Raw genomic sequence first — 12,414 nt, 5'->3', positions numbered from 1 at the left:
GCACAGTTTCGCCTCAGCACCCCAAGTAGCGGGATTGTGGGATTACTCCACCACACTTGGAGGACTCCCTCCTTTTTATACGGCTAGTGCTGACAGACTTCCACTCACAATTGCAATATTCCTTTTGAAACTATGTCAGATGACGCAAGTGCTCTCTCTAGGACCGATGCGGTAGGAGAGAACTTTTTCAAGTTTCCCTTTGAGCTGTGCGAGTGTGAGCGCGTGCACGTGCATGCACACACACACACACACACACACACACACACACACACACACACACAGTAAAGTTTTTTTTTAATTAAGGCTTGTCTTTTATGAAACTACACTTGAGCATAGTGTATCACACACAGGGAAGCTGTAACTTTGAAGGCAGTTAGTTTTATGTCTTGTTCAAAGACAGAAGCAGAGACTAAACAATCCTACTTTTAGCAAGTGGTCATTACTGTGTTTATTAGGTTTTGAGAAGGAAGTCAACTGGTTTCACTGAGACTTTTATTCTTTGGGAAGCAAGGGTGACTTCCCATGTTTTAAGGCCCACAGTTCTCCCCTACCCTAAAGCCATGTTGGCGGTCCCCTCTCTCAATTCCTGGGTCAAAGTGAATTAGCCCCTAAGTTGGAACACCTGAATCTGTTCTTTGCAAACAATACTAATACCACATAGAAAGATGTGCACTGCCTAAGGGGGTTTTGTTTTGTTTTGATATTTTTGTTTGTTTGTTTTTGTTTTTCTGTTGAGAAGAAAGATACACCTACATAAAATCACCTTGACAAAGAGTTCTGATCTATCATTGTGCTTAAGTGGCAGAGTGCATGCAAGGTGGATCCTTGCTGAGCTGACATAGCATCCGGTATACATGTTTGTGTTTGCATGCTATTGGACAGAAGGCTCTGTGCATACATTTTACCATGAAACAATATGAGTGCAACATGTAAACTTCTGTATCTGGGAAAATAAAACAGGTTCTTGATTTAAAACTTAAGTACAATAAGAATCAGTCTTTTTTTTTTTAATGTAAAAACTCATTATCATACAGATATTATGCTATGTCAGAAAGAAATATAAGGTGGTTTGGGAAACACCAAGCAAGACCTACATTGTTTTCCAGTCTCTCCCTTTACCTCACAGATAAGGATCATACTTAGCATGAACACACACGGCAGATGTGATGGGTGCCTTGGCTGCATACTGACACCAGGTCTTTATAGGCCGTGTGGCTGCCCACTACTACCCACTTTGGCTCTGCAAGCCCTTGTACGCAGCGGCTTCATAGCTCTTAGAATCCTGAGGAGTGGCCAATACTTGAGGTGGGGTGGTGGAAGCTTCCCCCAGAGCACAGGGCTCCCACACTCTGTCTTGCTTTCATAGCCATTTGCCAGAAAATCGATCCACAGTAGTTATGGGTTAATTGGCTTTTGCTATTTCACCCTTAAAAATCTGAAAAATCGGCCCTTGCAAGACGGCTCAGTGAGTAAAGGTGCTTGCTACCAATTCTGATGACCTGAGTTCAATCCCCAAGACTACATGATAGGAGAGACCCAGGTCTTTTATGCTCTCTCTCTCTCTCTCTCTCTCTCTCTCTCTCTCTCTCTCTCTCTCTCTCTCTTCCTGCACCCCCCCATCTCTCTCTCTCACACACACACCCTAAATAGAATTTTTAAAAAATGTAATAACAAATTTTGCAGAGCCTTTGATTCCAGCGCTCAGGAGGCTTAGGCAGGACTGCCATGAGTTCAAAGCCAGCCTAGGCTACAGTGTGATTGTCTCAAAACCACAAGCAACAACAAAGAAGCCTGAAAAAATATCCATCCATCTGCCTGAGTGTGCAAACATGTCCACACGTTACCACAAGTTACTGAAAAATATCACTGCTTTCTCCAACTGCCACACACAGCAAAACAGGGACATACTCACGTGTTGGTAAAATATATTTTATTTGTTCATACAAAGAAAAAGTATGAATTGCCAGAATTTCATTTTCCTAGAAACATCTTTCTCTGTGTAAAATTAATTTGTGTTATACATAGGACAAAATACTTGATTTAATTTTTTTTGTACATATTGGCTATTCTAACATCCATGTTATAGAAGACACACTGCTAGAATTTGCACAGCATTTTTGATTATTGGGTTGAATGAAACTCAGTCATAAATTAATGTTATAAAAATGAAAAAAAAAACTAACCACACCTTTAAAATTCATTAGCCATTCTTTCTAGAAAACTGAAGAAAAGAAATGACACCAATGTCTGCAGCGACACCTTTGATCCTCACTGACTTTCCCCCCCCCCCAAGCCTTCCATTTCCCTTTTTTAGGGAGCAGCCAGGCAAGATCTGCAACTGGGTTTCTCCCAAAGACTGAAGTGTGTCCATCACTCAGAATGACTCACAAAGCATCCCCTCCCTCCAGAATATCTCTCCTCCACCAGCCAATGAAGACTATATTCCACAGTCCCTGTCTGAAACACTTTTGTAGGTGCTACAGAGTAAGTAAACACACCTGCACACAAATGTCCCCAAAGAAGGCTTTCCATGAGCAGGAAGAAAACATTAAAAAAACAAAACAAAACCTCTAAGTTTTTGTAGACTTTTTTTTTTTGCTGGTTTTCAAACAAACAAACAAACAAAAAAGAAATTAAACTTTTGAGAAATAAACTACACCAGGAATATGCCAGAGCTTTCCTATAAACTGGAAGAAACCTCAATCATGTGGTAGGACACACTGCCAAGACATGAACTGGTGTCTGTCTCCTAGCAGCTCAGAAGTGAAGCTCAGTGGCCTTGCAGATGGCCAGGACAGGAAGGGACAGAGCTAACTAAGGCTGAATTTTCCATGTTGCCTAACTCTTCCGAGAAGAGGCCATGTGGGTCGGTAATAGCTATCACGTGACTAAGCGGCGTCTTGGGCAGATGCGGTATCCGGTCAGTCGAGCACTATAAGCAATCGGGGCCTGATGAAGAGGCACACGTGTTGTTTGATTTATTTGACTAACACTGAAGACCTCACCCTGCTCCATCAGCACTAATTATCGCCATCTGCTTAGATCCAAGGATGTGACCCAGAACAGACTCTTGACTCACTTCAGTGTTCATGACTAGATGCCCTCCTTCTATCTCAACATGTCCTGTTTTGGTTATATTCTAAAGCAACTTAGTAAAAAAAAAAAAAAAAAAAAGTATCTTGCTTGGGAAGAGGGCAGAAAGGCTCACACGTTTTTTCCTCCCACTTGGCTGTGTACTGTTCTCTGAACTCTCTGCACTTCTACTCTGTGAGCAGCCAGAAAGCCTCGGTGAAGGAAGGCCTTTGACAACTGCCTCTGCCTGTGAGCAAGATGCTGATGTACGCGTGAGGAGGTGTCCTAGCCCTGATCTCAAACAGTCTTTCACACCGAGAAGTACAGGCTGGTGAGCACCTTTTATGCAGGCGTTTTCAAACCCAAGCAGCCAGCCACAAGACTATGCTAGGATTGTGGTGTTGGCCTAAATGCAGTCAATACACTACTGTGTATAGACAGAAGAAAATGAGCAGATGACCGTGAAATTGGCTGGGGGTGTGGCTCAGTGTTTTCCCAGTGTGCAACGGGCCCAGGACTCTACCCCCAGCTCTGCAGATGGAGAAAAAGTAAAGAGAAGAAATGGATATAACATCCATGACCATAGACAATGACCACCTTCTTCCCACTCTATATCCGCCCAGGAACGAATTTGTTGCCCCGAATAAGCTGATTCAAGCTGGGCTATAACTTGTAGAAAACCACACATCTGGTTATCAAATTATCCCTATAGACCACTGATACCTCGCTGCTTCCCAAGGACAATGCATCTCTTTCCATGTAACTTTGCTCATCTGGTCAATGTCATCCTACGACGTGTCCAAAAGAACCCTTTGTCAAGATCACAATGCCGTCCTTTCAACCAGTCTAACTCAGATAACAGTCCTTTGGGGGATAGAAGCACCCTGGCTTAGGAAACTGAGGATTAACCGACTGTATCACGATGTAACTACAGTTATACAACGGCTACTACCTAGCCAGAGGACTCTCCTCACATGCCCCCCAACACAGAGGTACAAGGTTCAGCAGCAAAGCTAGCCACTTCTCTGCTAAAACCCCACTACCTCAGGGGAAGCTGCTCAAGTGCCAGGCTTGAATACCTACAGGCAGCATGCAGCCAGCTTTTCCACCCTGCCCTCACTAGGACCGTCCTTCAAGCCCTGCCGTGGTCATTGCCTACAGACCATGTGCATCTCTGAGATGGGCTAAGAATTTCAGAGGCATTTGCCTGCAATTCTGGGCATCCCCTTCCTCGGCCATGCTGCTTGCATATGTCTGAGTGTTTTGTCTTTTCTCTCTACTGAGGCCATGAACCTACTGGCCAACACTAGGTGGGTCTACACATTGCATCACCTCCATAAATGCTGATGTCAAGGGACCCTGTGGGTCTCAACATCCAGCACCCTAGGTTTGTGCCAGTGGCTCTGTATGGAAGCCTGGGAGACTTTTTGGTGTGTCATAGCACAATAGTCTGACTAAAGAAAGGGTGTGGCAGGGCTTTTCTGCAAATAAAGACATCATCTTTTTTTTTTCCTTCAAACTCAAGTGTCTCACTCGGAACCTGGGAAAGGGATGGATTGTTTGCATATACTTCCGGCTGGCTAATGGACATGGGGTAGAGCAGAGGAGGACTTGGGGTCATAAGGACATGGCTCCCTGAAAGGGAGGCAGGAGAAACCCACCTTGGTGTCATATCAGTGAGGATGATGAACTGCTTATGTGAATTCCACCTTCAGACTACAGCAAGCTGAGGCAGCTCAGTGCTTCCAGGAGGTATCCGGGCCAAAATAAAACAAACCAACAAAAAACTACAACCAACCGAGGCAGCCAAGACCCAAGGAGATAGCAGGTGGAAGACCCAAGGTGACTGAAAGGCTGAATACCCGTAACAAAAATCTCAAGTTGTGCTTTTCTTCTTCTTAAATACAATGAGGACGGGAGGAGAACGTGGAAGCACCATCGATTGTGAAGGACAGGACAAAATATCAGAGTTAAACACTTTGGAATGTTAACAGACCGTGACTCGAAGTCTCTGCAGAGCGTGGCTAGGCAGCTTAGTGAATTAATTGCTCGTGAATTAAAAATAAATTATTATAAAATAGATTTCTGTACATTTTACATACATATACTCTCTCTTAATAGATAAGCCGCGAGGGGAGACTCAGTCCCAGCCGAAGTCGCGGCCAGTCATCTGGTAAAACTTGCGGTTGAAGGGCCTGTAAAAGTCACGCAGCTGCCGCAGCACCTCACGCGCAATGGCGGGGTGCGCGCGCCCCTTGGTCTTGCCCAGGCAGTGCGGCTTGCCGCTGCCCTCCGCCTTCTTGAGGCACGGGAAGCCCTTGGTCTGATTGAAGTAGAAGTGCTTGTCAGTGATGATGCGCTTGAGGCCCAGGAAATCCTGCACGCGGCGCAGCTCGCCGGCTGGGTCGCTGACCAGGCGCTCCCCGCTCACAAAGAGCATCTGGCTGAGCGGGAAATGGCGCAGCCAGGGCTCCAGGTGCTTGGCATACAGGCCAATCTGTATGGCGCTCCAGGACGTGTCTATGAGGCCCGCGCTGCGGTTGCGGAACGTCAGGCTCTCGAAGCTCGGGATATCCGGCCGCTTGGACAACGTCTGAGTGTAGTCCGAGATGGCCCTGGTCACGGGGTCACGCACCACCACGATGAGCTTGGTGTCCTTGGACATGGCTGAGATGCGTGCGGGTGCCTCCCTGGTCACGAAGTAGCTGGGCGTCTTCTCCATGGTGATCTGTCCCTCCAGGGTTCTGGGCATCAGGTCCCTGCGGGAGGCAAAGAAACAATCTGGGGTCAGAACGTGGAGCTTCTGCCTCTGGGCTCAATATCACATCTAACTCTGACTCCTAAAATATCTTAGATTCCATTATAGGATAGCTGCCAGAGCATTAACTCGCCAAAAGCACCGGACAACACTGTTGACCCAGGCAATACAAGCCATGATATCTGGACTGGATTCTTGCTTTGGTAAAGGATGGTCATGTTGACTACATAAATCAGGGGTGTGGCACCTGGATTACAAGATGTGGACACAAAAGGCAGATGAGCTAGAAACCATTTGTAGTAGTTTGTGCTACTTCATAGACTCTGTTATGTGACTACGCAATGACTGCTATAGAGCTGGGGGTGGGGGTGGAGGGGCCAAGCCCTGGCTCTAGAACTGAGGAGTCTGGATCCTGCCAGTCGGCTTGAGGACATTTTCAGTAAACCGGATGAAGAAGCTCTAGGGAATAAAAACAGTACCGGTCAAAGGCAAGCAAAGGGAAATGCGGGAGAGAAAGAAGCAGGAACCCCCCACTCCCCTGGTGGGGTGAGGGGTGGCAGACAGGAATGAGACTACGGCATACAGACAATGCCTGTGCTAAGTTAAGGTCCTGCAGCATCCCTGCAGGTGGCAAACTGAAGGACGGAGAGTGAGAAGGCCTGTGTGGTTCATCCTCCCATGGACAATTAATTCTAAAAAGGCTCCATGAAGGCAGAGGCCATGTTCACCCCCTTCCCCGCGCCCCCCCCCCCGAACATACACACAGACACACAGACACACACATATACACACTGTTTAGTCCCTGGTGCTTAACACGGTGCACAGAATCACAGCAGGCGTCTGCTAAGTAAATATAAACAGTGATGGATAAGTGGACTTGCTGACAGGTAAGGCCCAGATGGAAATCTTAGAGGCAAACAGGATGAGGTTTACTTCCAGTACGAGGGGGCTGGCCTGGGAATCTCTCTCCCTCTCCCTCTCCATTGCTTCGCAGCTGTGTGGCCGGGAGACAGGAGCCATGAACCGTGAACCAGCGCTGAGCTTTGGCACCCGAACGTGCAAAACTGGAATAATTCCATCTACCTGCTGAGCTGTTGAGAGAACTAAAGGAGGGTTTCAGAGTCACAATGGCTGAGCTTAACACCAGAAGGGCATGCGCCTGGAGGTCGGGCCTAGGTTCAGCCCCTCCTGGCTCTGTGGCTTATTACCTTGATTGTTTTTGAGAGAGCAGTAGCTACCTGATGGGGGTTTAATGAGAATAAAAGCAGTCATTAATCCACAGACTTAGAGCATGCTCGACATGCTCACCCGTGTCTGCTGCCTGCCTGATACTATCACTTTAGCCCCATTATTATCCCCTTGTATGATTCCTGCTAGTTTCTCTATATAAAAGGATCAAATATTAAAATTAAACATTAAGTAGGCACTAGATTTAATCACATATCTAAAGTCACCCACTAGCTATTGGGGTAGAGATTCTGACTGATTTTTGCCTGGGCACGAAGATGAAATAAGGAGAAACAACAATTTTCACTTTTTTTTTTTTTTGTAAATATTTCCTCGGTAGAACATTCTATATGTCTAATTTCAAGCCATCATGTTGCCTGAGGTAGTCATCAGAGCACACTTTAAAAACTGACAGCATAAACTTTTTTACCTAAGACAGGAAAGGTTTGGTTTGCTGGAGAGCGCAGCTCCTTCCAGGACAAGGCCATTGGGAGTTCCACACAAGCCACACCTCGCCTGGCCGAGAGGACGCTCCTCACAGCCCCACTGGGTGCTAAAGCCAGATTAACCCACTTTGCCCACTTCCTATATATATAGGTCGGCGGCGGTGCCACCAGGCTAAGGTAATCAAGGATTAAGGAGTCCCACCTCTCAACTTACTTAGCGCGGCTCAAAAAATCGGGTCAGCTCTGACACAGGCCAGGCTTCCTCTCCGTGCTGAGCTGTCTGCAACTGGGCAGCTTATAAGAAATCCAGACTCAAAATGAAAGCAATATGGCCACGCTGAGAGGCATTCTGGTCCCCCACCCTGAGCCCCAGCCCTACCCTGGGTAGCCAGAGCCACTGAGGGACAGGCGCAGGGAAGATGATGTCTGTCTTCAGAGATTCACTTTGACCTGATGACATACTTTAAAAGTCTGGTTGTCGGGCGTAGTATTAAAGTGTGAGTAACCGTGGATGGGTGACCTTCCCATCCATGCGACAGTTACCTCAGCTGAACACTGACAGCAAGGATGGTGTCCTGCTCTTACAACGCTTTAAGAAACTGGAAAGATGACTTTGGTACTTAGACCGGTACCTCGTTGGCACTAGGAAAATGGTTGGTACCCATCACTTTCTGCCAGGATCGCGGCAAAACAGAGCCGTGTATCTGCACACAGAGCACTGGTCACTCAGCAAGCTCTATCCACAGAGGGCAATAGATACAAGAATAGGCTCTCAGTCGGCCTGGCTCCAGCCATCTTTGAACCTCAGCATCCCTAACAAGGGTCTGGTGATAACTGAATAAAAAAAATATCCCAATTGTCACTTGTAAAGAGAAAGTCACAGAACAAGATTAGTAAAAAAGGAGCAGCGGATGCACTGTGATGTCCCTAAGTTATGGGCCCCTCCTGTGCACGAACACTGGCTAGTCTCCTAGAGCATTATGGGCTTTGACTGGGGAAGCCCCTGTCTGCAGACATGCCTCATCAGACACTCCTGAAGCCACAGGAGTTAAAATAACGGAACTGGGAGACCTACTTCTGTGACTTTGACACTCAACCTCTGGTTTGATGGAAACTGAGGCCGCTCTCCCCAGTGAGCTTGATGCACAGTGGGTAGTCAGGACTATGTATCTGGCTTCTCCACCACTAAATGCTTCCAGAACCACCACCCTGCCCCCGCCCCGGCTGAAGACTCCAGGTTTCAGACCTAGGTCAGGCTCTGAGCTCTGACAGACCTGGCATCGATTTCCAATACACCCAGCTACAGGTGGGCCTAAGTGGAGGCTCAGAGGCCTGACTCAAATTTAGTCAAGCACTGAACCTTTGTTGCACCAAGCAGAGAACGGAGCATGCAAGAGTATGAAGAACTCCTTGCATGGAACTTTCCAGGTGCTCTTAGGTAAGTCCCTTCCTTCTACTTGGAGCTGTCCTTTGCTCCACACCCCAATCCCACCAGCAAGTTCCAAAGTCCAGTTCTTTCCATGCACTACACACACACACACACACACACACACACACACACACACACTTTCATAACTTCTCTGAGTCAACAGTGGGTCAGAGGAGAAAGGATCAGCAGCCAGCCAAGGGCAGGACCCTCCCTCCTGAGCAGGCTGCCTGCCTATCCCAGGCATCCCAGAGGCTACTGCAGCCCCAGGCTGGCCCCCACCGAAGAAGCGCATCCCATGGGGTAATTGAACTGCTCATTACGAAAGCCAGTTTCTCAAATGGATAGTCACAGCTAATAATTATACTGTGCTTTGGAGGTTCACAAAGGAACTTTCACAGGCATTATCTGATTTAATCCCTCACCACAGGCCTTTGAGGTAGGTATTGTAATCCCCAATTTACTAATGAAGAAGCCGAGTCTAAAGCACAGAGGGTGATGTGTGGGTCACCGAGCTGGGACGTTTGGTGCACCTCGTCCACCCATCAGGATGTCTCCCTTTCAGCAACCTCTCTGTCTGAACAAGACTAAGAGTGCACAGAGCTTTGCATGTCTCTCTTTAGATAGCTATGTGTTCATAGGTTAAATACCTCTGCTTCACAGATTAGAATCTTAATAGCAGACACTTAAGTCCCAATCAAATCACTGCTGATCATAATTGTTCAAACAGGAGTCAGATTTCGAAATAATAAGGCTCCTTGGTTCACATTTTCCCATTGTTACCTGCAATTTATGGTGCTTGGAAAGTCACCAATGGTCCCAGCAGGTCCTGCCCTGTGCTACCCCTGGCCCAGCCCCTCCTCTCCTCTTTGCCAAGTAGGTGGGAAAGCACATCTTTCTGAAAGCACAGAAATCTGGTACCCATCATGAATCCATGCTGAAGCTGAGAACATCAGCTGAGAAAGAGACACTACTCATAGCTCATGCGTGAAAACGTTCCTTAGGATGGCCTGGGAGAGAGACACTGTCTTGGCATGTGTGCCTACCACAGAAACAGAGTGACAGGGAGCAGAAAGGATTGGCTCCTCCAGGGAAAGCTGCAGAGTGAGGCAGGGCTTGTCACCCTCTCTTAAAGCCTGGAGATGCCCATGAACTTCCAGGAACACCTGTAGCCTAAAAGAGCTCGGCAGGCTAGGTGGGCTCTGAGGGGCATGGAGGCCTTAGACCTTGTAGGAATATTTACAAGAAAGCCGTGTGTATCTCATTGCTGGCCAGGTTCACCTCTGGATGCACAGTAAAACCACACTGAAGACACTTTAACAAGGACTAAATGTCTCTGGGCTCTGCCCAGACACACCGAATGAACCATGCCCTGGCTGGGCCCAGCTCCAGCACAGGATTCTAATGACTCTCCTATGCAGACAGGATGGGGAGTCTGCAGCCTTGGACTCTACCGTGCACTTTGGGTTATTTATTTTTTCCATTGGTATTTGTATGCACCTAAGTAGAGATGCCGTGTGGCTTCTTAAGGAAGGCTACTATGAAGAAAAGGGAGAGGCACACGCTCAGGACTGAGAGCTGAAGGCCAGCTTTGGCTATATAGTGAATTCCAGGCCAGCCTGGGTTTATGTCATCTGATCCTGTTTCCAAAAAAAAAGTGAGGAGAGGAGACAGACACCTCTCAACAGTCAAGAAGAGTGTGTCATGCCTTGGAGAGGGCCTGACTTTGAGTCCCAGCACCCACATCTGGAGGCAGCTACAACTGCCAGTAATTCCAGGGGTGAGGGTGGGGGGTGCAATCATTCTTCCAGCCTCTGTGGACACTAGTGTACACACACACACTTTTTTTTTTAATGTGCATGGGGTCCAATATCATGAGCAGAAATACAAATTATTTGGTGAATCTAAAGCTATTTGGGTCCAAATCCTAGAGGTCAGGTGGGAGCAGGGTCACACCCTCTCAGCTGTCATTATGCTATTTGGCAATGAGGTGGTACTCCTGGTGGGCTACAAATTTCAGACAAGAACATACAGATACATAACAATTGAGATGTAACATGAATAAATTAATAAAATATATTTTAAAAATAAAAAAATAAAAAAGGAGACATCTAGAGAAGAATGTAAAAAAAAAAAGAGCATACAAATACAGTGAGGCCTACCACATGCAGAAGTAAAGAATGTTTCCAGTCTTTAGCAACGTGCTCTCTCTCTCTCTCTCTCTCTCTCTCTCTCTCTCTCTCTGTCTCTCTCTCTCTCTCTCTCTCTCTCTGTCTCTGTCTCTGTCTCTCTCTGTCTCTCTCTCTCTGTGTCTGTCCGTCTGTGTCTCTGTCTGTCTGTCTCTCTCTCTCTCCCTCCCTCCCTCTCCACATACAAATCTGGCTCTGAGTAAAATATAATAAGGCAAACTGAAACTGCAGCCAGTCCCCTTACTCATGGGACGAAGGAAAACCAAGAGGTGCGTCTTGTCTTTTCATTGCCAAAAGTGAGATCGCACAGTGCCAAATCAAAGAGCAAACTTCCCCGTCACCCCGTTAGTGCTTTGCTCAGAACTGGTGCCTTAACCTCTCTGTCTTTAAAAAGTCTCATAGAATTCAAGTGAATGTAAAAATTGGCTACCAGAGCTGGGCATGGTGGCACATGGCCTAGAATCCCAGTACTTGGGAAGCTGAGGCAGGAAAACTGTTTCCAGGTGGAGGCCAGTATAGCTGCCCATCAAAAAAAGGAAGAGGAGGTGGGGGCGGGGGGAGAAAAGGCTGCTTGTAGAGCTGTTGTCACTGCCTTCCTTTTGGTGGTGATGTCAGACGCTGAAGACAGGGCCTTGCATGTGCTAGCTAACTTCCCCATCACTGAACTATATTCTAAACCCTCTTTTTATTTTGATACAGATACGAGGAGCTCAGATCAGTCTTGAACTTGTGACTCTCCCGGCTCAGCTCCCAGATCCACTGGCCTGCTTGGACAGGGTTGGTCTTCCTTTGTAATACTCAGGCAGGGAGGAAAAGGCGGATGACTAGCATCTCCAGCCTAGGGTCAGGGTATCAAGTACTCTGTGCCTCTGTCTGCAGACTGGAGAACTCAGCACAGGAGCAGAGTCCATTGCTGCTGGTCAGTTTCCCCCAGAAGAAATTCCTAGTTCAATAGCAACATCCCAAGCCCTAATGGGGCTTCTGTGAGGAGCAGAGAGTCAGTGAGTTGTTAAAAGCAAAGCCTGGGGGGTAAGAAGTGAGGATGGGTCCGAGGAGCTCTACAAAGCCTCTGGTTTTGATGCTTCCCAGAACTGAACACTGCCCTCCTTTTCTTCTTTTCTTCCTTTGTTCTTTTTTTTTCCCCTCCAGCAACAACCCCCCCTCCTCCCTCACGGCCCCCCCCCAGTCTGACCAACCAGCAACTGAATTTACTGTATGAATGGGAAAATGATGCGGCAAGAGGGAAGATTATTAAAATGGGCGTAACCCCCTCCGCTGTAGCCCGACAGATGCTGG

At 47.3% G+C, this 12,414-nt stretch overlaps 1 protein-coding gene across 1 annotated transcript in view; it reads right to left on the bottom strand.

Annotated features, from left to right (window-relative positions):
* Positions 1–1,913: 1,913 nt before the first annotated feature.
* LOC311585551 (heparan sulfate glucosamine 3-O-sulfotransferase 3B1) overlaps positions 1,914–12,414 on the bottom strand; it is a 34,815-nt gene continuing 24,314 nt past the window's right edge. Inside the window, exon 2 of the mRNA XM_084760919.1 lies at positions 1,914–5,831. Coding sequence (XP_084617045.1) covers positions 5,213–5,831 — 619 coding nt within the window. The 3' untranslated portion in view covers positions 1,914–5,212. The remainder of the gene's footprint in view (positions 5,832–12,414) is intronic.

The sequence above is a fragment of the Acomys minous genome, assembly GCF_964271855.1.
Source record: "Acomys minous genome assembly, chromosome: 16".
NCBI lineage: Eukaryota > Metazoa > Chordata > Mammalia > Rodentia > Muridae > Acomys > Acomys minous.
This window is presented reverse-complemented; position numbering and strand designations above follow the sequence as displayed.